At 50.6% G+C, this 23,658-nt stretch overlaps 1 protein-coding gene across 3 annotated transcripts in view; it reads left to right on the top strand.

Annotated features, from left to right (window-relative positions):
* SULF2 (sulfatase 2) overlaps positions 1–23,658 on the top strand; it is a 128,707-nt gene that overhangs the window by 16,350 nt on the left and 88,699 nt on the right. For all 3 annotated transcript variants that reach the window (XM_031656825.1, XM_031656827.1, XM_031656826.1), the window contains exon 2: positions 12,628–12,902. In XM_031656825.1, coding sequence (XP_031512685.1) covers positions 12,628–12,902 — 275 coding nt within the window. The remainder of the gene's footprint in view (positions 1–12,627; positions 12,903–23,658) is intronic.

The following is a 23,658-nucleotide window of genomic DNA, read 5'->3' as shown; positions in this document are numbered from 1 at the left end:
AAGGCCTTGCTGAGCCTTCTCAGCGGTGGCCTCAGATGTTACAAAGCAGAGACCAGCCCTTCCTGCCATGTCCTGCACAAGTTCCTGATCAGGAGCCTCTGAGAATAAAAGCAGGATTTTAATTCACTAAGTTTTGTGGTAAATTGTTACACAGTATTTTTAGTAACTGGAGCATTCAGCCAATTCCAGTGTTCCCACCGTGCAGTTATTCATTCATTCACTAAACAATACCCAGAGACTGTCCACCTCTCCCCTTACCTGCTCCCACCTGGTTGTCTCAGTGGCCTCCCTGTGCCTGGCCTCATGCCCTGAAGTCTGTGCCCCTCACATAGTCAGAAGGATCCTGTTAAAACCTACATCAGGGCTGGGCATGTTGGCTTACACTTGTAATCCCAGCTCTTTGGGAGGCCGAGGTGGGAGGATTGTTTGAGTCCAGGAGTTCAGCACCAGCGTGGGCAACATAGTGAGCCCTCATCTCTACCAAAAATTTAAAAAGTAGTCAGGCATGGTTGCCGTCACCTGCAGTCCCAGCTGCTTGGGAGGCTAAGGTGGAAGGATTGCCTGAGCCTGGGAAATGGAGGTTGCAGTGAGCTATGTTCTTGCCACTGCACTCCAGCCTGGGCGACAGAGCAGGACTCTGTCTCAAAAAAAAAAAAAAGAAAAACTACACCAGATCACATCACCCATAGGCTAGAACCCCCAGCCCCCCCTCATTCAGCTCCGTGCCGCCATGCTTGCCCCCTTTCCAGTCCCCCCTCAGGCGTCTTCCTACTTCAGGACAGTTGTACTTTCTGTTCCCTGTGTCTAGGATGTTCTTCCCCTAAATATCCACAAGGCATGTTCCTTCCCCTCCTGCAGGGATCCACCCAATTGTCATCTCTCAGAGAGGCCTTTGCTGCCCACCCTATTTAAAGTTACACCCCCTCACCCCCTAGCACTCCAGCCTCCCTCCTTAGGACTTGATCTCCTTGGTACACATTGCCTCATACGCTGTGTCATTTATTTTGGTGTCTGATCCATGAAGAATTGTTTCTCCTGATTCCCAGCACTGAGAATAGGGCTGGGAGCATAGAAGGTGCTCAGGAAATCTCGGTTGACTACCTGGAAGAATTAGCACGTCGGCTGTGCCAGGAGCTGGGATCATGGCGTCACACAACCAAGAGACAGCCCCTGCCCACGCAAGCTTCTGGTGAAGGGATGATCCTCTATAAAGTAAAACTCCGGCCAGGTGCAGTGGCTCACGCCTGTAATCCCAGCACTTTGGGAGGCCAAAGTGAGCAGATCACTTAAGGTCAGGAAATCGAGACCAGCCTGGCCAACATGGTGAAACCCTATTTCTACTAAAAAAAAAAATACAAAAATTAGGCAGGCATGGCCGGGCGCTCATGCCTGTAATCCCAGCACTTTGGGAGGCCAAGGCAGGCGGATCACGAGGTCAGGAGATCGAGACCATTCTGGCTAACATGGTGAAATCCCGTCTTTACTAAAAATGCAAAATTAGCCGGGCATGGTGGCACCTGCCTGTAGTTCTAGCTACCCAGGAGGCTGAGGCAGGAGAATCACTTGAACCCAGGAGGTGGAGGTTGCAGTGAGTCGAGATCATACTCTACTGCACTCCAGCCTGGGCGACAGAGTGAAACTCTGTCTCAGAAAAAAAAAGAGAGACAGGTGTAGTGGCGGGTGCCTGTAATCCCAGCTACTCAGGAGGCTGAGGTGGGAGAATCACTTGAACCTGGGAGGTGGAGGTTGCAGTGAGCCAAGGTCGCGCCACTGTACTCCAGCCTGGATGTCAGAACAAGACTCCATTTAAAAAAAAAAAAAAAATTCTCAGGCCAGAGAGTAAATACGGTAAGTTATGATAAGTGCTCTGAAGAGAGCAGCACTGGGACTGGGGTGGGAATGACCAGAGCAGGGCCTGCTTCAGGGACGGTGGGCCAGGGAGGGCCCAAGTCACAGCCAGGGTGGCCAAGTCAGGTCCAGAATTTGTGATTCCCACACCCAGGTTCCTTCCGCTTTTCCACACCACCTTCTGTTATCAGTTGTCAAAGAAGGATGGGCGAGTTGGCCCTCAATAAGGCGGAGAGTTGGGCACAGGCCGAGGAGGCCTAGCGTGGGCTGGCAGGCCGTGCCTTGAGGCCTCTGTTCACACAGGCACAAGGTGGCCAGGAAGCCACTTGAGTCAGCCGTCTGCCTCCAGCCTGCTTCCCCGTTTGGGTTCATTTGGTTGCAAGTGACAGAAAGAGCAACTAGGAATGACCTAATTGAAAAAAGGGAATTTCACTCCTGATCCTGAGTCAAAGTATGGGGAAACTGACCTACAAAGAAAACAGAAACTACTTAAAGAGGAATTTATTGGGCCTGAAACAAAGAACCCAACCCAAATCTTCCTCTTTCAGGCTTGGCTGGATCCAGGTGTCCAGTGCTGTTAAGTCCCAAGTATGTTGCATTTCACAGCACTGCTCTGTTCTGTGTGTTGGCTTCATTCCCGACCCCACTTAAGACAAGGTGGTGTCGCTGTCGTCCCTGGTCCTCACATTGGAACCACATGGAGTGAGTTAGCCAGTTGTAAAGACTGGATGCCTCTTCCTGACCAGTCAGGCCAAAGCACCTGGATTACTCTGGCCCGTCACTGAGGCAGGGGGTGGGGAGGCTCTGATTGGCCCAGGTCTAGGATCCCACGATCTAGCCTTGTAGCTCCGGAACTGGAGCCTAATTTGAACTTTGTGGACCAAGGGTGGGGAGAAAAGGATCCCCCAAGATTTTTTTTTTTTCCTGAGATGGGGTCTTGTTCTGTCACCCAGGCTGGAGTGCAGTGGCATGATCTTGGCTCAGTTCTCCTGCCTCAGCCTCCCAAGTAACTGAGATTACAGGCACACGTCACCACACCTGGCTAATTTTTGGGTTTTTTGTTTTTTGTTTTTGTTTTGTTTTTGTTTTTTGAGATGGAGTCTCGCTCTGTTGCCCAGGCTGTAGTGCAAGTAGCATAGTCTTAGGTCACTGCAAGCTCTGCCTCCCGGGTTCACGCCATTCTCCTGCCTCAGCCTCCCAAGTAGCTAGGACTACAGGCATGTGCCACCACACCCGGCTAATTTTGTATTTTTGGTAGAGACGGAGTTTCACCGCATTAGCCAGGATGGTCCCGATCTCCTGATCTTGTGACCCACCCGCCTCAGCCTCCCAAAGTGATGGGATTACAGGTGTGAGCCACCGAGCCCGGCCTAATTTTTGTATTTTTAGTAGAGATGGGGTTTCACCATGTTGGCTAAGCTGATCTCGAACTCTGAATCTCAAGTGATCCACCCGCCTTGGCCTCCCAAAGTGCTGGGATTACAGGCGTGAGCCACCAACCCAGCCTCAGATCCCCAAGAAAATTGGGACCTGTTATAGAAAGGAGGTTAGATAATCCTGGATGGCCCAAACCTAGCAGAGAACACAAGCCAGCATTTATTGGGCACTTGCTGCATACAGATCTGTTGCAAGGCTCCGTGCATGTTAAACCATCCACTCTGTAGGCAAGTGCTGTAAGCATCGCCACTTCCCAGATGAAGTCCCTGAGAATACAGGAGGTTCAGACCCTTGCCCAATGTCTAGGTAAGTGGTGGAGCCGAGATCCAAACCCGGGCAGGCTAGCTCCAGATCATACCCCTCTTCCTACTCAGCGTGTTCCCTGCTGCATTTTCCCCCAAGTAAGTATCAGGCTATTCTCTTGCCTCTGTCCACTTTGTCAGCTCCGTGAGAATTGAGAGTTTTGTCTGTTCTTTTTTTTTTTTTTTTTTTCTTTTTTTTTTTATGGATCATGAAATAGCATAAGGCAAGTAGCAGATGCTCAGGTATTTGAGGGTGTGAATTATATGGCCTGTCAAACATCGACCCACTTGACATACAAAACATTTTGGTGCTCAGCTTCCTAAGACTTGAATGTATTGTTTCTAAATTTCCTTTGTGCTCTGACTTTAATCCATGGCCACTCTGTTCACACAGCTTGCCTGTGGTTTGCCGTTGTTTCCAGTCCTCTTTTCTGATCATTCTCACATGTAGCTGGAGTCTTTCAACTCCAGCTTTTCCTGTGTTGACTTAGAATATCACTTCCAGGAGGGCAGGGAATTCTCTTTTCACTGCTTTATCCACAGTGCCAAGAACTGTGCCTGGCACACACGAGCCTTCAGGCATTTCTTGTTACATCAATAGTTAGGCAGGTAACTGGGTTCCTAAGCCCTGCATTTTTGGTCTACAATCTTTATGCCCCTAATTTCCTTTCCAGATCCTGAGCCTTTGTCTTGAAACCTGATCTTTCCGTCCCGCCTCTGAATGACCCTTCTACTGTCCCCTGCCCTGTTCTTGAAAGCCGGCTTGGTTCTCTGCCTCCATTTGGAATTCCAAGAACAGGCAAGGAGAGCCACCAGATGGCCCGGACCTAGGTAGGGGAGACGGGGAGAAGCTGTGGCCCGCAGGTTACAGGAGCTTCTGTGCTTTCTTTGACGGCCCCAAAGAGGAGAAGGCTGGAGAAAGCCTGGGGCCAGGAAGAAGGGGAGACACAGGGGAGCGTACGGTTTAACAGATGTGCATGTATCATCCGCTGTCTAGACAGCTTCTGGGTTTGTGAGATTTGGGACCACACTTCCCCACCCCTCCAGGGGCCTGTCTCTGTTTCCTCTGCCTGCTCTTTGCCCAAACTGCTTCTCCTGCCTGAAGCATCCTGTCTTCCACCCTCCTCTTCACGGGCTATCCAAATCCTGTGGATTCTTCAGAACTTTGCTCCTAGTAGGCTGCTCAGAGTTTATGCTAAGTACTCCTCCAGGAAGCCCTCCCTGACTGCTCCAGGTCAGCAGTTTCCCCTTTCTTCTTCCTGTTTATGCAACACACTTAACCTCAGTCCCTTGTGTCATCTGTTGCTTTCTAAGTCAGCGTAAGTGTCAAAAGAGTAGGCTCTGGGGTCAGAATGTCTGTGTACAAATAGTAATACTGGCTTGCTTGCTTTATCTGTCACTTGGAGGTGGCACATCTAAGTGAACCTCCCAGGGGACAGGGAAGAGTGGATTATTGTTGTAATTGGGCAGGATTCTCCTGTCACTGAACACTGTGCCTCACATATAGCAGGCCTTGCATAAATATTTGTAAAGTAAATGAAGGAAGAGAGAAATGATCAGGCTCTCTGGACCACCTGGGGAGGCCCCCATTTCTGTTGCGGGGCTCTGGCCCCAGCCCGTGGGACGTATCTGCACACCCACAATTTCCTTTCTTCCCACCTCTCGTAAGTGTTTCCCGTCTGACCAATGCCGCCTTCTGCCTCTAGCCCGTTCTTCCTCTCCCACAACCTCAGCTACCTAATTATTACCAAACTCTTCTCTCTCCTTCTCTTATTGGATTTGGGGGTGGAGAGAAGATGGGAAGGGAGGACCAAAGGGACAGTATTCAGCACCCATGCTGCATGACACTGGGCAGGTTCTGGAGCTTGTCCGTGCCTTATCTTCCTTGTCTGTAAATGGAGCATCCCAACTCACAAAGTTGTTGTAAGTTGAGTTCACACACTAAAAGTGCTTAGAATTGTGCAGGGCCTGTCATGTTAGCTATCCTTCATCGTTGTTGTTCTAGGGTGTTTCCTGTGTTGGTCTTATATACAGTAAGAACACCTGTGGCCTCAAAGCACTAATAGGGGTTGTTAGCAGGAGGCGGGAGATAATTCTTTGTTAAGCCGGTAAATATTTTGAATGCCTGCTATGCCCCAAGCACTGTTTTAACTGTTGAGGATATAGATCTGAACAAAATGACAAAAACCTGCACCTTCATGGGGCTGATACTCTGCTGGAGGACACCCACAAAGAAATAAAGGAGCTAGTTGTGAGAGGGGATAAGTGCTACTGGGGAGGGCATAGATTTCGGTTTTAACCTGCCAAGGTGAAATTTGAGCAAAGACCTGAAGAGGGGGAAGAAGGGATGATGAAGATAACCTGATGAAGGCTCCAGGCAGAGGAAGCAGCAAGTTCAAGGGCCCTGGGGTGGAGTGTGCCAGCATGTGCAAGGAACAGTACAGAGACCGTGTGACTGGAGCCAGGTGTGCAAGGGAGAGAGGGGAAGGCAATAAGGTCGGAGAGGTGATGGAGCAGGTTGGGTGGGTTCTTATAGCCTCTTTGGAGGTTTTTTGGGTTTTACTCTACGTGGGGTGGGAGTTCTTGAAGGCTGTTCAGTGGAGGAAGGCAGGCCCTTGCTTTTGTTTTAACAGGATCTGTCTGGCTGCTTGATGGAAGGGACGAGGTAGAAGCAGGGAAACCAGTTAGGAGGCTGTTGGAATCCAGGCAGGATTCTCCTATCACTGAACACTGTGCCTCATGGGAGGCCCTTTATACATGCTTGTAAAGTGAAAGAAGGAAGAGAGAAATTATCAGGCCCTCTGGACCACCTGGGGAGGCTGCTAAGTCTGTTATGGGGCTCTGGCCCCAGCGCATGGGACATATCTGCACACCCACAGTTTGCTTTATTCCTGCCTCTCGTGGACGTTTCCCATCTGACCAGTGCCGCCTCCTGCCTCTGGCCCCTTCTTCCTCTCCCACCACCTCAGCTGCTTGATCATTCCCAAACTTCTCTCTCCCCCTCTTGTTGGATTTGGGGATCCTCAGAGGAAAACAGCCTATCTGGGTCTCTAAACCGGTCTGGATGAGGTCCCGGGTGTGTGTTCACTGCTGTGGTGTGTGGCATTGGGAAGGCGGGGGCATCAGTCACTCTGAGACCAGTTCCTTTCTGCAGATCGGCAGAGAAGTTGAGAAGTAAAAATGATGTTTCAAGATGCTCAGGATGTTAGGTGTTTCCAGAGATGTCTCCTGGGCTGGGGAGCCTTTGCCAAGGTCCCGGAGAAGATTCAGGATGGAGAGGAGGAGCCAGAGGGACCTGGAAAGGAACTGGTGGGAAGGAGAGGTGTCGTCCACGGCAGGGAAGGAGTGGCAGGCGGCTGGTGCTGCATGGGTTCACTGGGTGCTCTCTCAGTTCAGCCACTTTGAATATTTTACCAAGAAGAAGGAAAAAAACAAGGCAGAATCCCTTGTGTCATCTTTAATTGATTTCTTCAGCATCCGGAGAGAGACTGGCACGAGGCCAGGTGAAGTCCGAGCCAGGGGAATTCATCAAAAATCGACCCACTGATGACTTGATCTGATGAAATAATTAGCTCCTGTTATTCTCTGGCTTCTGGTGCCAGAGCTTTGACTTCCATCCAGAGGATAGCGGGTGAGAGCTGCCCAGGAGTGGGGGGTGCTCTGAAACCAACATGGGAGCCAGGAACAAAGTCCAGCTGACTGTGCCCCGGGCTCCATCTTGACCCAGCCCAGGGCTCCCAATGAGAGACAGGCTTATGTTATTCATGGCTGTCTCCAGGCCTTGGCCCTTCCCAGCCCCCCTGTACCCTGGCATCACAGGCCCAGGGCCAAAAAGGCCCTCAGAGGGCACCTGGCCCCTGGCAAATGAGGAGACAGGCTGGAAGACTCTTAGGAACTTGCTCAAAGATCTGCTTCCAGGGGGTCCTGGTTGAGCTGCCCAAATCGGGCCAGACTAGGTTTGAACCCCTGCTCTGCCACTTACATACCCATATGATTGTGGGAAAGTGATTTTAACTCTATGCCTCTGCTGCTTCATCCATAAAATGGGTGGAATACTGACGGCTGGGTGTGCCTATTAATTGGGTTGACACCTGCAAACAGCTCAGAGCAGAGACTGGAGTGTGCTGCAAGCTTTCACAAAGCTTTTACGAGGATTGGTTTCTGGGTTCAGAGAGTTACTATTTGTAGGGTATCCCATCAGAATTCTCCCAATATTAGCACTGCACTTCTGTGTCTCTGAAGGAACGTGAATGTGCACGCTGGCTGGTGCACCCATAGTTTCAAGTGCAAAGCATCCCATAGTGTTTCCCGACGGAGGGACATGGGCCACTGATAATGTATTAGGCTGTTTTCACGCTGCTGATAAAGACATACCCGAGACTGGGTAATTCATAAAGAAAAAGAGATTTAATGGTCTCATAGTTCCACGTGGCTGGGGAACTCATAGTTCCACGTGGCTCACAATCATGGTGGAAGGCGAAAGGCACGTCTTACATGATGGCAGACGAGGAGATGAGAATCAAGCGAAAGGGGAAACCCTTTGTAAAACCATCAGGTCTCATGAGACTTATTCACTACCAGGAGAACAGTATGGGGGACACCACCCCCATGATTCAGTGATCTCCCACCAGGTCCCTCCCACAACATGTGGGAATTGCGGGAGCTACAATTCAAGATGAGATTTGGGTGGGGCACAGCCAAACCCTATCGGATAAACAACATAGTTGGAGGATTACTCTGATTTGGGGTGGTTCAGGGACTGATTCAACGGCTAGAGCTTGTCTCCTTTTCAGCTGTCTCAGCCTCCAGTTACCTCCAGCAGAAAGTCTCAGATGGTGCTAATGTGCTTTGACTCCTTTCAACACCTGCTAATCTCACTTCAAAAGAGAGAGTGAGCACGGGGGCACGCGAAGCCTGGGACGCTATTTGAATCAAGTTCCACTGGTTCAGCTTTCTTTGACTTTCATTTGTACAATTAGCTCCACAGGGAAGCGATGTCCACTTTCCATGTATCTTTGGATAGGAAGTTTTCTTTTCCCAAAACATGTGTTTGTATTTTTATTTTGAAATGAGGCCATTTAAAGAAGCACATTAAGCAAATAATCACTGAAGGGCTCTGCAGATTCAGCAGAAATCAGGGCCGTGGTCTTTGAATGGAAAGAGTTGGGAAATCCGAGTTTCATGATGAGAAGCCCACACTGAATGGTGAGGGAGGGCAGAATTCTCATCCCATCCCTGCCATCTTCTCTCTGGGTGGCCTTAGGACAGTCATGAAGCCTCAGTTTTCTCTGGAGCTAATAATAGTACTTGCAGGAGGGAGTCTTGGTGGAGGTTGAAGGAGATGCCACAGAGTGCCCAAAGCAGGACAACTGCAGTGGTAGGATCAATCTAATAATGGTTTACACTGTGGATTATGTATTCCAGTCAGTACCGTGGCCAGGCTCTAGTCCCAGCACACTTTATCAACACATTTAATCCTGCACACCCATTTCGTAGAGGAGAAAACTGAGGCACAAAGGTGCTAAGTTACTAGCTCAGGGTCTTTCAGCAAGTAACTCCAAAGTCCATGTCCTTAACTCTCACACCACGTGGCACAAAGCAGGTGCCCAGCAAACAGTCGCCGAAGTGGCTCTGGCTGTCATGAGGTGTATGTTTCTGCAGATGAGAGATTGAGAAGGAAGCTGTTGTTCGCCCTCTGGTCCCATGAAACTCACAGTTCTCATGCCAGACAACTGCACTGAGTGTGTCCCCAGCTCCCCTGAAATTGTGACTCTCTCTCAGAGCCATTGGGAAGGAGGCATTGAGCGGAGCCTGCTCCCTGCTTCCAGGGGAGGTGCTAGAAGGGAGACATGCTGTCCTGGCCAGCCTGACACAGGATACAGGTCCCTGAATGAAGTAAATTAGGATGCGCATCGGGGCAGCTGAGAGAGTTGATTGAAAGCACTATTTTCAGAGGCAGGTGGGCAAAGGGAGCAAAGAAATGATGCTGCACCCAGGAACTGGTAGCAAAAGGAGCCCTTACTTTCCCTAGACTTGATGGGGCAAGAGGAGGGAGAGGTGAACTCAGAACTGGGGAGACACTAGAGCCGGGAGGTGTCCCCAGCAGGAGCTGCATCCTCACGCAGAGACACAAAGACTACTGCCTGGGGAGCTACTGCGTGCGGGAGGGAGCATAAATACACTGACTTCCTACACCTCCCGTGCTGCAGCCTCCCAGCCGGAAGCCAGAGAGCAGGGATGTGCCAACCGCACCATTGATAGAGCTCAGCCTCCCAGGGTCCCAAGCAGAGTTGAGGGAGAAATGGAGCAGGAGGGACCATTGCTGGGATTTTTCAACCATAGCACTGCCCAGAGAACACAGTGGCCAGCTCCTCGTTGGTGTTCATAGAGGGTGGCTGGGGCAAGGCATCACTGATGGACACCTCTGAGCCATGTAGACCCAAGGTATGGCATGGGCCTGCCAAGTCCAGCGTCCCTCACTCTGCAGAACTCAAAGGACCTTAACAGAACCTCCATTCCTTTATTTACCTAAGTATTTGTTTGTGCCAAGGCCTGGAGACAGCCATGAATAACATAAGCCTGTCTCTGTCCTCAGGGAGCTGACCCCCTAGTGGGGAAGAATTGGACAATGAATAAGAAATTGCAGGCCGTAGTAGTGATTACAAGAGAAATAAAACCGGTTATAAAATGCAGAGTGCCTGGGTTGGGGGCCCCGCTTTAAATGGGGTGGTCAGGGCAGGCCTCTCTGAGGTGATGACGTTTGCTCTTTTGACAGAAAGAGCCAGGAGTACAAAGCAGGAGCTTTTGTTGTTGTTGTTGTTGTTGTTTTCGAGACAGAGTCTCACTCCGTCACCCAGGCTGGAGTGCAATGACATGATCTCGGCTCACTGCAACCTCCATCTCCCAGGTTCAAACGATTCTCCTGCCTCAGCCTCCTAAGTAGCTGGGATTACAGGCGTGTGCCACCATGCCCAGCTAATTTGTGCATTTTTAGTAGAGATGGGGTTTCACCACATTGGTCAGGCTGGTCTTGAACTCCTGACCTCAGGTGATCCACCCACGTCGGCCTCCTAAAGTGCTGGAATTACAGGCGTGAGCCACCGCGCCCAGCCGCAGGAGTTATTTTTTAAAAGAGCAGGTGCAAAGACCCTGGGGCAGAGAGCAGTTTGATTTGTCCATTCAGCAGAAAGAAGCCAGTGGGGCTAGAAAGGAGAGGTCGGGGAGAAGTGGGCAGGGGCCAGAGCTCACGGGCCCAGGCAGCCCTGGCGAGAAGTTTGCATTTTATCCTGTGAGCCATGAGCAGCCAGGGAAGGTGCGACAGGTGAGCACAGGACTGGCACTAAGGTGAGGTGAGTGCCTGGCACTTGTACAGCCTGGGAGTGAGCACCCCCTTCAGTCTCCACCTGCACGAGGCACGGTGCCCTCCCCTGCCCAGTGCTGGGATCTGATCTGTGTTTTAGGAAGATGCCTCCGGCTGCCCTGGGAAGAATGGAGGATGGGGGCAGGGAAGAGGGAGGCAGGAGACCCCTCAGGCCGCCTTGCAGTCCCCAGGAGAGGTGAAACAGGCAGCACATCCCCCTGCCGAAACCGGAGCCCTTTCTGAGCCTCTGAGTCATGACTTTGAGCTGATGGCCGGGGTTCCTCCACGGAGGGCAAGGACAAACAGACCCTTTCAAGGTCACAGCGATACAGCTGCCCCCATGGCGTTTGGCTTCCTCCCGGCGCATCTGCAGGCTGTGGCTGTCTCACTTGCACTCTCGTTTTAAATAAATGATACCAGAAGTCTATATCTGGATAGGACTTGAAGGCTCATTTCCTCAAGAAGTGAAAAAATGACCGCAGAGAGCAAAGAGCAGGGCGAGATTAGAGACCTGCTCGAGCCAGAGTCGCGTCCCCACCTCCCTGCACCCACCTTTGCTGGTGACCTAGTCTGACCTGGGGCTGGGGGGTGACTGAAGGCACAGTGGCCCGTGGCAGGTCGTCCCCCTCCACGTGTTAGCGCTCAATTTTCTCTATTGTCATTTCGTTTATTCTGCAACTTAGGCTGGGCACAGTGGCTCCCACCTATAACCCCAGCACTTTGAGAAGCCAAGACAGGGATCACCTGAGTTCAGGAGTTCAAGACCAGCCCAGCCAACATGGTGAAATTCCATCTCTACTAAAAATACAAAAAATTAGCCGGGCGTGGTGGCAGGCGCCTGTAATCTCAGCTTCTGCAGAGGCTGAGGAGGAGACTCGCTTGAACCCGGGAGGCAGAGGTCGCAGTGAGCCGAGATTGCGCCATTGCACTCCAGCCTGAGCGACGAGCAAAACTGGGGAAAAAACAAAACAAAAAACTAATAGGAATACCTTTTTGCCCAATTACAAGATCCCTTAACAAGGGGCTTTCAGGCACATCCCCAGCAGACTGAAATCTTACAATGGCCCTGTCTACCCATTTTATTTATGGGGAAACCGAGGTTCCAAACGGACTTGCTCAGGGAAAAAGTGAGCCAGTGAGTGGAAGATCTGGCACTCAAACATGCCAGTTGTCCAGCCCAAAACGTCCAGCTCCAGGCTCTCGTTTAAAGCCCTGATTGAATCCCCCACTGACGGGGAACTGCAACTTCATCTCCCTCACCTCCGTACCCCACGGTGTGGGCAGATACAAGAGGACGCAAATAGTCACTCCCTGAGACCAGCCCGCTGCTGCTCCTCTCCCTGGGGATGATTTGGTGGTGGAACTGGGTGGATTATTCAGAGACAGCTATTATCTGACTCGGGTCTTGGGCTGCCACCAACACATCAGAGGCTCACTGGGTCCAGGGAAGAAATGGTTTCTGCAGAAGTGGCCACAGAAGGCTTTTCTGCCCGTTTGTTGACCAAGCAAATTGTAAAGACTTTGCTAACTTCAGCGGAGTTGAGTTTTCACTCTGCCATAGCCACCCCTGTTCAAAGAAACTCCCATTGTTCATGCCAGCCACCGTACAAATCATTATGCAAGAATGAGCAGCCGGCAGCCTTGACGTAAATATTGACCTGATTCTTCCTCCTCCTCTAGATCTGCGAGTAAAGAGGGACGAGGGAAAAGAAACAAAGCCACAGACGCAACTTCAGAGTCCTGCATCCCAAAAGAAGCACCAGATCAGCCAAAACAGAAGATGGGTCCCCCGAGCCTCGTGCTGTGCTTGCTGTCCGCAACGGTGTTCTCCCTGCTGGGTGGAAGCTCAGCCTTCCTGTCGCACCACCGCCTGAAAGGCAGGTTTCAGAGGGACCGCAGGAACATCCGCCCCAACATCATCCTGGTGCTGACGGACGACCAGGACGTGGAGCTGGGTAAGCCTCAGGGCCCCAGGGTGGCACCTCGGCCTCTTGGCGCAGGGTCCCTGGGTTAGGCTGAGGCTCCTGAGGCGAGGCGGTGGTGTTGATTCGTAGTGGTCATTTTTGAGTTCGTTGAAACCAAGACATGGCACCCACACGTGTTTGGGGTCACAACTGGGTCCTCAAGGTTAAGGGTCTCTACCCTCCTCCAGTTACAGAACCATTCCTGGATTTCTCCAAAGAGTTAAAGAGAACAGGCTGGGTGCGGTGGCTCACGCCTGTAATCCCAGCACTTTGGGAGGCCGAGGCGGGTGGATCCCCGGAAGTCAGGAGTTTGAGACCAGCCTGGCCAACGTGGTGAAACCCCGTCTTTACTAAAACTACAGAAATGAGCCGGGCATGGTGGCACACGCCTGTAACCCCAGCTACTGAGGAGACTGAGGCACAAGAATCTCTAGAATCCGGGAGAAAGAGGTTGTGGTGAGTGGAGATCACGCCACTACACTCCAGCCTGGGTGACAGTGTGAGACTCTGTCTCAAAAAAAAAAAAAAAAAAAAATGATGAGACATGAACCTGGAACCAGATTTTGGAGGCTCTTGTGGGTTGTGGCAAAGACTGCCAATCGTTGATCCCATGAAAGGTGGTCCCTCGGCCTCCATCCACTCTCAAAGGATAACAGCACGTTTTTGGTGGAACAAATGTAAAGATTGACTAGGTTAGCCTTGACAACCTGAATTTGTCTTTTAGCTACCAGCAAAAGGTAATTTACATAAAACCAAGTTGTTCCTTGCAATGCTTTGTATTAATGATCACAAGTATAGATTTTTTCCTCCGGGAGCTTCTCAGTGCAAGAAGAATTTGTAGCCAGGAAGCAGTCAGAGCCCAGAGCTTTTATTGACCATATGACACATAGGATACCTATCTCCTGGCAGCATTTAGAATGAGGTAGATTTGATAACTATGGGGAGTCTGCAGACTGTGGCCAGAAAGGTGTGTTTTGTTTCTTGCAGAATTTTGCAGAGAGGTCTGGCAGGCAGCACCTGGACCTCAGAGCTTCTTGATCTGACATTGTGTAGCCCCCACACTGTTTCGGTTGTAGTCATGCCTAGAATTTCCGATGCTCTGCACGTTCGTTCATTCATCCAGCAGATGTTTATTACGCATTTGTTCCATTCAGTGCACTGTGTCAGGAGCCAGAGAACTGGGGGAGGCTCATTCCAGGTGGGGAGAACAGGAAATTCAAAGATACTGAGATAGAAATGAGCTCGGTGGTTTGGAGCCAAAAACAAAAAGTGCCAGGGAGCCGGAGTGGAGGGAGTAGGGCCATGATGGAGAGAGATGAGGCTGAGGAGCCAACTTGGCCCGGGTCGCACCAGGCCTTGTGGCCATGGTGGAGGCTTTGAGTTTGATTCTTGGTAAAATAGACATGGATGAGGGGACCTTAAGAAGAGGAAGGCAAGGCCGGGCACGGTGGCTCAAGCCTGTAATCCCAGCACTTTGGGAGGCCGAGACGGGCGGATCACGAGGTCAGGAGATCGAGACCATCCTGGCTAACACGGTGAAACCCCCGTCTCTACTAAAAAAAAAAAAATACAAAAAACTAGCCGGGTGAGGTGGCGGGCACCTGTAGTCCCAGCTACTCGGGAGGCTGAGGCAGGAGAATGGCGTAAACCCAGGAGGCGGAGCTTGCAGTGAGCTGAGATCCGGCCACTGCACTCCAGCCTGGGCGACAGAGTGAGACTCCGTCTCAAAAAAAAAGAAGAGGAAGGCCATGACCTCAGTTAGGTTCCAACAGGATCCCCCCCAGCTCTTTTGATGAAATTAAATTGCAGGGGTAAGGGCAGAAACAGGACACCCATTCAGAGGCCAATGTCGTGATAGGGCAGTGATGATGGAAGCTCAGACCTGGGCGCGGAGACCCGGTCCCACCTGATGTATGTTTGGGAAATAAATCAATGGGTTAGGTATGCGGGTTAAGGAAAAGAGACATTTCAAGGGCAACTCCTAGTTTGGGGCCCGAATCAACAGGTGAGTGACTGAATACCCACTCTTAGGAACAACACATTTTTGCAACATGATCCAGCTAAGTCTCATGTCTGAATCTCACTGAATTTTGCCTGTGACTTGTGAATAAAACCAGCAGTGTATCCAGATAAAAAGAAACCAACTGCATATGCAGATGTAAGGAAACCAACAGTGTATGCACATACAAGGAAAGGAGCCACGGATATGAAGTAGACACAGGAGCGAGGAGAACAAAGAAAGCCGTGGCTGACTTAAAATACAGAGATTTCTTCTCTCCATTTGACAGATGAAAAACTGAGGCAGAGAGAAGCCACTTGTCCAAGTTTGCACAGCTGGAATGTGATTAAACATGATTTGAGCTGGGTGCAGTGGCTCACATCCCAGCACTTTGCGAGCCTGAGGAGGTAGGATCACTTAAGGCCAGGAGCTCGAGACCAGCCTGGGCAACATAGTAAGACCCCATCTTAACAAAAAATGTAAAAATCAGCCAAGGATGGTGGCACACACCTGTAGTAGAAGCTAGTGGGAGGCTGAGGTGAAGGGATCACTTGAGCTCAAGAGGTCAAGGCTGCAGTGAGCCTAGGTCACACCACTTCTCTAGCTTGGGCAATAGAACAAAACCCCATCTCAGAAAAAAAGAGAAAAACAAGATTTGAACCCAGAACACGTGATCTTAGCCACTGCTCTGTTTAGTCAGATTCCTGGGGTGGATATTGAGTTGTTTTCAGATTGGTAGTGTGTGCGTTTGTTAGTTTTTCACTGTTACAGATATTGTTGCTGGAAATTTTAACAGGCATCTTTGCGCAGGCAAGGGAGTGCTTCTGAAGGATAAATTCCAGGAGGTGGATGCCATGGGTTTAGAGCCCCTGGTGTTCAGTGGCCTGTGTCAGCTCTTGCCCAATAGCATTACACAGCATAGATCAGGGCCTACAAGTCTTGCCCTCTGCAAACAAGCCAGACCTCTTCTACCAGCAGCACTGGGTTTCGAAGGAGACTGAGCCGCCTTCAGGAGGTGAGGGATGGGAAGGTGGCTGTGGGAGGAGCATGATGGGCTTTTTATAAACCACTAGACAGACCCAGATCAATAATGCATGTCCCAAAAAAGCCCAATACATTATCTCACAGTCTGCTACAACTGGCATGCAGCGGGTGGTCCTAAAAAATTTATCATTTGCTATTTTCTGCTCATCCGTGCAGCAGTTCTGACAGCCCTCTGGACTGGAGACTTCTCAACTGAGATAATCCCAGGATTCTTTCCAGTCCCAGGACAGAGAACAGACGTCCATCCTCATTAGGGTCCGGTTGGGAGGACTGGTGCCAGATACACAAGATGAGGGACTTGTTCTGTTTCCTAATTGCAAGGCTCGGGGGTCGGAACTGTACCACGTATATTCGATTTTCCTTTCCCTGCACGCATTTGATTCCCTGAGCTGTCTTTTGAAATTGTCAAATACCCAGGGGAACTGCTTCCAGGGCTATACTAGTTTGTAAGTGGCCTAAATTATCATTACATGTTTAGAGTAGTTGGGGACATCCCTGTGTCTCGGTGACCCTCAGAGACCAGCGGACTTCTGCTGGCCTTCCGCTCCAAAAGAATAAGAGGGAAGCACGTGGAGGTGAAGGTCTCGTTTGCAGACGTCCTTTGTTCAGGGAGGTTGTAGAATCTTTGGGCTCTGCCAGGGTTTACTGGTTTAATTTGATCTAAACCTCTGGGGAGCCTCTGGGGCTCTGACAGGCTCTGAGACATCAAGAGGATTAAGACATGATTCTGGCCTGGAGCAAGACAATTTTTGCAGCATCCCAGTTCTGATGTATGACTTGAGAATTTCTTTAACTGGACTTATTTTTGATGCTTAAATATTATTTTAAAAGAAACCTCCAAATTCTGACTGTAAAGGAAAAACACAATACACATTGCGTTCGGTAAAGGATCACTGCAAAACCAAACACAGTGAAAACCAAGTAGTGTTTTTAAATGTCAGCAAGATGCTGCCTCCCACGAAGCCGGTGTGGCTCTGCTGTAATGAGGGCGATGGGCAGTTTCAGAAGCAGCGTTAAAGGTGAAGTAGCACCTGCCAGACTTTCTTCTTGACCTGATCAGCAGGATAGAGACTAGAAAAGAGAAGAACTTTCTCAAGCTTTTGATGTGAGAGCCCCACTTACATGGGCACCACTTGGTGGTGGCCCTTGTGTCAGAGGGTTAAGGATACAGCCAGACTCCAAACCCCAGAATATCGGGGTGGATTCCCTAGTGCTCATTTTCCTGAGTGTTCACACCAGGCAGAGATGGTTGCCTTTTAGGGGCCCCTCAGATGGTCAGATTTGAAGTGTGCCCTGCGAGACTACATGCAGTGTTTGCATTTCTTTTTTTTTTTTTTTCTTTTTGAGACAGAGTCTCACTCTGTCACCCAGGCTGGAGTACAGTGGCGCGATCTCGGCTCACTGCAACCTCCGCCTCCTGGGTTCACATGATTCTCCTGCCTCAGCCTCCCAAGTAGCTAGAATTACAGGTGCCTGCTACCATGCCCAGCTAATTTTTGTATTTTTAGTAGAGACAGGGTTTCGCCATGTTGGCCAGGTTGGCCTCGAACTCCTGACATCAGGCAGTCTGCCGTCTTGGCCTCCCAAAATGCTGGGATCACAGGTGTGAGCTACCACGCCTGGCCTGATGTTTGCATTTCAAAAGAATTCTTTGCCTTTCAGAACATCTTTATTTGTTTATATTTTTTGAGACAAGGTTTCGCTCTGTCACCCAGGCTGGAATGCAGTGGCGTGATCACTGTTTACTGCAGCCTCAACCTCCCGAGCTTAAGCAATCCTCTTACCTCAGCCCCCGAAGTAGCTGGGACTACAGGTGCACACCATCACATCGCACCCAGCTAATTTTGGGAGTTCTTTTGGGGTTGTTTGTTTTTTTTTTTCTCTCTTTTTTTTAGAGATGGGCTTTTGCCATGTTGCTCAGGCTGGTTGCAAACTCGTGAGCTCAAGCAATCCGCCCCCATCGGCCTCCCAAAGTGCTGGAATTACAGGTGTGAGCTGCTGCCCCCAACCTTTCAGAACATCTTTAAAGGAAAATACTCTGAGCAAAGTTGCAAGGGTAAGAGGCTGTCTCATTAGCCACTGGGTTCAAATCCTCACTCTACCATTGACTGTGTGCCCTTGGGAAAGACTTGCCCTCTCTGTGCCTCAGTTTACTCATCTATAAAGTGGAGATGATGATCTGTCTCCCTGGCATTCTTGTGAGGACTGAATACCTGGCACCTGTCATGTGTGACAGTTTGCTCTCACTTGGGTTGTTAAAGCCATTGTCTGTTAGAGCACCCTGGGCCAATGCCACGTGTTGTTTGTCTATAGCAAGCTTTACATATCAAAATGACATTAAAATCTAAGCGTCTCATGGCACTGAACAGCAACATTATGTTAGAGTCTCCTCCGGCTGACAGTGGGGTGAGTGCCACCCACACTCATGCAGGTGAGCCAGCGCCCACTCTGCCAGGTATGTGAGCCTGGCATGGCAACATACCCCATAATTTGAGTGGCAGTTGTCCATCAAGTTTGCCATGGGTTCTTCTGCTGTTACTGCCTCTGCCGATGAACAGAGTTGCACCATCATGGCTTGCAAAAAGCAACTGAGTGGTGGTTTTGGGGCCTGCAAAAGTACCAGGGGAACCAGCATTCCACTGGATGTTAAAAACGCGTGTGTCACAACCACTCTCTGTCAGCCTAGATTCTCTCAGTTACGAGTGATGTAAACTCAACTCAAGCAGGATTGAGGAAACAAAAAGGGGACTTTATTGGACTCATATAAGTAAGTCCAAGTATACACTGAGCTTCAGGTGCGGTTGGATCCAGAAGCTTTGTCTCTGGATGGCCTCTGTTCCTCCATCTCTCCCTGATCTCAGCTTTCCTCCAAGTTGGCTTCACTCTCGGGCCAGCTCTCCAGGCAGCGTTCCTGGCATTGCTAGACCCACATGAACACCATACAGGTGCAAACCATCCCTGTGGAAAGAGAGCTTCTCTCACCTAGAAGACGGTCCCCAAATTGAGTCTTTTTGGTCTGACACTGTCTGGGACTTCTGGTCAACCAGATTCAGGGGAATGGAACACAATGGTTGGCCGGATGGAGTCATGTGCGCATTCCTGGAGCCAGGACTGGAGCCAACCCCACTTGAACCACGAGGACTGGGATTGGGATAGAGCAAGTTCCCTAAAGGAAAATTCAGAAGCTGGCGCCAGAAGAAGGCAGGTAGCTGCTGTGCAGTCCATTTAGAGAGATGCTTGTGACACCCTCACGTGGCGCTCTCTGAAGCAGCTGCTCAAACTGTGGACCAGACTCATTCATTTAGCAGATGTTTCCTGAGCACCTACTGTGTGCCAAAGGAGATCCAACAGCAAACAAACTAAACAGAGTTTACATTCTAATGTAAGAGTTAACAAGACACATCGAATCTATAGTACACAAGAGAGCAGAAAGTGAGGAGGAGAGTAAAGCCAGGAGGGGAAGCTAGGAGGGACGATCAACCAGGAGAAAGGTGGAGAAAAGAATCGCTGGGATTTTCTATAGGGTAGTCTCATTGGGAAGGGGAAATCTGAGCAAAGGAGGTAAGGAAACCAGTCAAGGGGGTTCCCTGGGGAAGAGCACTCCAGGCATAGGGAACAGTGTGTGCAAAGGCCCTGAGGCAGATACTGTGCCAGCAGGCTCAGAGCAGCAAAGAGGCCAGAGCAGTGTGCACAAGGACAACAGGAAGAGTGAGCGGTAATGGGGAGGTGGTGGTTGGATGGACCGTGCAGGGCATGAGCCTTTGAATGGGAGGAGGATTTTGGCTTTCTGAGTGAGATGGACACCAACAGAGGACACTGAGCAGAGGGGGAACACTACCTGTTTTGTGTCTTCCAAGGACGCCTCTAGAAGAGTGGACTGAATAGGTGTAATGAGAGCAGGGTGTCCAGTAAGGAGTCTACTGCAACAGTCCACGTGTGAGATGAGCCCAGTGAGGAGTCTGTTGCAATGGTCCAGGCATGAGATGATGGCAGCTCAGACCAGAGTGAGGAAAGTAGTAAGTGCTGATCATAGTTCAAAGGTAGAGCTGATACAAGTGCTGCTGATGGAACTGATGTGGGATGGGAAAGAAGAGTTGAGAATGACTCCAAGGTTGTGGCCTGAAAAACCATGACAATGGATTTTCTGTGTATACAGATGGGGAAAGCCATGGTTAGAAACTCTGGGCCGGGTGCGGTGGCTCAAGCCTGTGATCCCAGCACTTTGGGAGGCCGAGATGTGCGGATCACAAGGTCAGGAGATCGAGACCATCCTGGCCAACATAGTGAAACCCCATCTCTACTAAAAATACAAAAATTAGTGGGGCCTGGTGGCAGGCGCCTGTAGTCCCAGCTACTCGGGAGGCTGAGGCAGGAGATTTGCTTGAACCCGGGAGGCGGAGGTTGCAGTGAGCTGAGATTGCACCACTGCACTCCAGCCTGGCAACAGAATGAGACTCCGTTTCAATCGATAAATCAATAAACCAATCAGTAAGTAAAGAAAGCTCCGTTCTGGACCTGGGAAGTTGCAGGTGCCTGTGAAAAGCCAACAGGAACTGTCCAGTAGGCAGCCACATCAGTCAGATGTTGACGAGAGAGGCCCAGGCCTGGGTGGGCTTAGAGTAGGGGGAGGGTGGGGATCGTATACAAACTGTGTGCTTATTTGTGCTTCGCTGAATCTGAGACTCTTCCCAGATCCTGAAAGTTGCAGGGATCCAGCCTGGAGAGCTGTCCTGTGGGAGAGGCAGGCTTTTGAAAAAAAGGCGTAGCAGAGGTCTGGCCGGCCTCCTGTTCTCCACTTTCCATCTGTGAACACAAGGAAACCACACCCTGTGCCACTGACTGATATCCAGGAGATCAATTCCAAATCGCAGGCTCAAGTACTCTCTCTAGGGGCCAAATGGCTGGAAGCCCAGGACAACATGCCCAGATTCCAGACGCCAGATCGGTGCTAACTTCCAGCTCAGCTTCTCTGAGATCCCACTCCTGGCCTTCCTGCCACCGATCACTAGAGGAGGAAAAACATGTGGATGCAGGTTATCTCAGAAAGAAGAGAGGCTCATTTGGACCCACACTGGTGTTCAGCTTGCCAAGCACATTCCTGTAAGATGATTTTTTTTTTTCAATTCAGCAACATTTGGGAGATCACTTGAGTTCTGGAAGTTAAGTGTATCAGGATTAGATTTGGCTGCATGTAAAAGCAAACATAAAATAACACAGCTTAAACAAGACAGAATTATGCAGATGTCTGGAGGTAGGCAGTCTAGGAGTGGCTTGGTGGCTTCAAGGTTATCAGGGACCCAAGCTCCTCCTCTGCCTTTCTGTTCCATCATACTTAGTGCATAGCTTCCATCTGCAAAGTCACCTTGTGGTTAGAACAGCTGCTGGAGCTCCAGCTGTCACAGCCACATTCTAGGCAGCAAGAAAAAGGAAGCAGAGGCAGAAGGGCAGGATAAAGAAAAAAGAACCCACTTCAGAAGTCAGATGCAACACGAATAGATCTTATTTACTTAGCCACTTGATCTCAGCAAGAATTATAAAGCACATGCAAATTTGAATCATTCAAAGGCGGTTTAAGTGTTTTTTGCTAAAGTGTGAGCAAGTGCGAGGAAACCACTAGGGCTAATGCAGTGCCCCAGGCTAATTAGCATCAGTGGGACAAGAGGTTACTGGAACCCAGAGACACAGAGGGTCACCTCACAAGAGCTGTCACCCTCTGTTGGCACCACAGGGAGGAATGTGGAGGAATCTGTCTGCCAACCTCACTGTCTTCTTTCTGTATTCTCCTGCCAGGGGCCCTGTCAGTCAAATCCAACCCAGAGCCCAGAGAGTGAAGGGGCTTGTTGAACCAGCACCTCCAGGCCAGTGCCCTGGGGTGGAGAACTGGACAGAGGGCAGGGCTGGAAGGCCACAGGCAGGCTCCTGGCACATCTTTGGCCATAAGGGAATCTGGGAAATGTTTCCTCGATGGGTGCATTGAAAATAAAGTCAGGGCCTGATCAGAGGAAGAAGGGGAAAGAGATACTGGTGGGCAGCTGAGGGTCTCAGCCACACCGGAGATCAGGAGCAAGTGTCCCAGCGAGGACAGCTCCTCCAGCAGTGGGAGGTGTGGCTGTGCGGCCGAACACCGGGGAGACCTGCGTCATGAGGAGATGTTTACATGTTCACGTGGAAACCCGAGGCAGAAGCATGGCACATGCAAGAGCCCTGTGGCAGCAACAGGTTTGCCAGGACCTTGGAGGAGGGCAGCAGGACCTGGGAATGAAGGGGAGGAGGATGGGGAAGGGGGCAGAGAGCAGACAGGGGAGACCCGGTGGTCCCCAGCAGGCTGTGCAGCAGGGTCTGGATTTGATTGCAAGCCTGATGGAAGGACCCCAGAATGTTCTGAGCTGATCAGCTATGCGTGCGTGTTCTCAGAGGTACACCCCAGCTGTGGGTGCAGAGGGTGGCCCAGGGACAAGAGCGGAAGCAGGGAGAGCAGGTGGTGGTTGCAGCGGTCCAGGTGGGAGATGCTGGTGGCACGGAGCAGGACGGGGCGCTGCAGAGCGAGAGGGGTGGGTGGATTCCGGCGCTGCTTGGAAGGTCGGCAGGGTTTGCTTGATGGATCGTGAGTGGGCGGGTGAGGGAATAGGAATCGGGGATGACTCCTAGGTTTTTGGCTGAGCCGTTGGGCAGATGGTGGTGCCATTTACAGAGATGGGAAGGCGGGGGCAGGAGGAACAGATTGGGAGAGGTGGGGAAGGGTGGACATTAAGCTGCTTTGCAAACATCACCCACCAGGCCTGTGGCTGGGGGGCAGCTCTGCGTAGCCTCTTCTGAAAAGTGGGGAAAATACCCTGGAAGCCCTGCCCCACTGAATAAATATCCCCTCCCAGCGATGGTGATTGTAGCCTTTCGAGTTAGAGGAATATTTCTGGGTGGAGCTTCTCCGAGAGGAAATGACCAATCATTGCAGAGCCCCATCAGTTACACCCAAGCCTTGCCCTTTCCCGTGTGTGCCCTGCCCTTTCCCATGTGTACCCTGCCCTTTCCCATGTGTGCTCTGCCACCTCTCTGCTGTGGTTGACAATTACCGTAGCAGAATTTTCTCCCAGGAACTTCTACAACCAGAGGCAGCAGAAAGCAATGGAGAAAAAATTAACTGCATAGTCTCTCTGACAACTCGATGCTTATTAATAGAATCTCAGTCCTGCCTCTTCGACATCTGCTTAATTGATTTTGGGTTTAGGAACCGATTTGGAGGCTTGGCTTTTCATAGCTGAAACCAGCAATAACATTTGACTTTATTTTGTGACGTCCAAGAGTCAGGAATGGCTCACCTTTGCACCATCAAAAGAAAAACAGCCTCCTCTGAGCAACAGGTCCCCGGAATCCAGTGTCATTATTCTGGATTGAGTTACAGGCACAGCAAGAGTTGCCACCGGCAGCAGTGAACACATTACTAGGTGAAAAATAAGAGATTCCCTTGCCCAAGTGTGGCTGCCGATTTCTGCTGTTTGTGCCCCAGGCCTTTCTCTCCCCTTTGCTAGAGACAGAGCTATTCTGGGGCAGTTGGTCAGATCTGAGGGGCCCAGCCTGCTGCAGCCCTTTCACACATGTTGCCTTGGGCATGGTAGGGAGCTCACAAGCTGATCCTACAGCATTGCAGACATTCCAGGGACACTTGAGGGCCAGGAGAGGGCTGCTGAATGAATTCCAGCCTGTTAG

Source organism: Papio anubis, chromosome 16 (assembly GCF_008728515.1).
Source record: "Papio anubis isolate 15944 chromosome 16, Panubis1.0, whole genome shotgun sequence".
In the NCBI taxonomy this organism is placed as follows: domain Eukaryota; kingdom Metazoa; phylum Chordata; class Mammalia; order Primates; family Cercopithecidae; genus Papio; species Papio anubis.
This window is presented reverse-complemented; position numbering and strand designations above follow the sequence as displayed.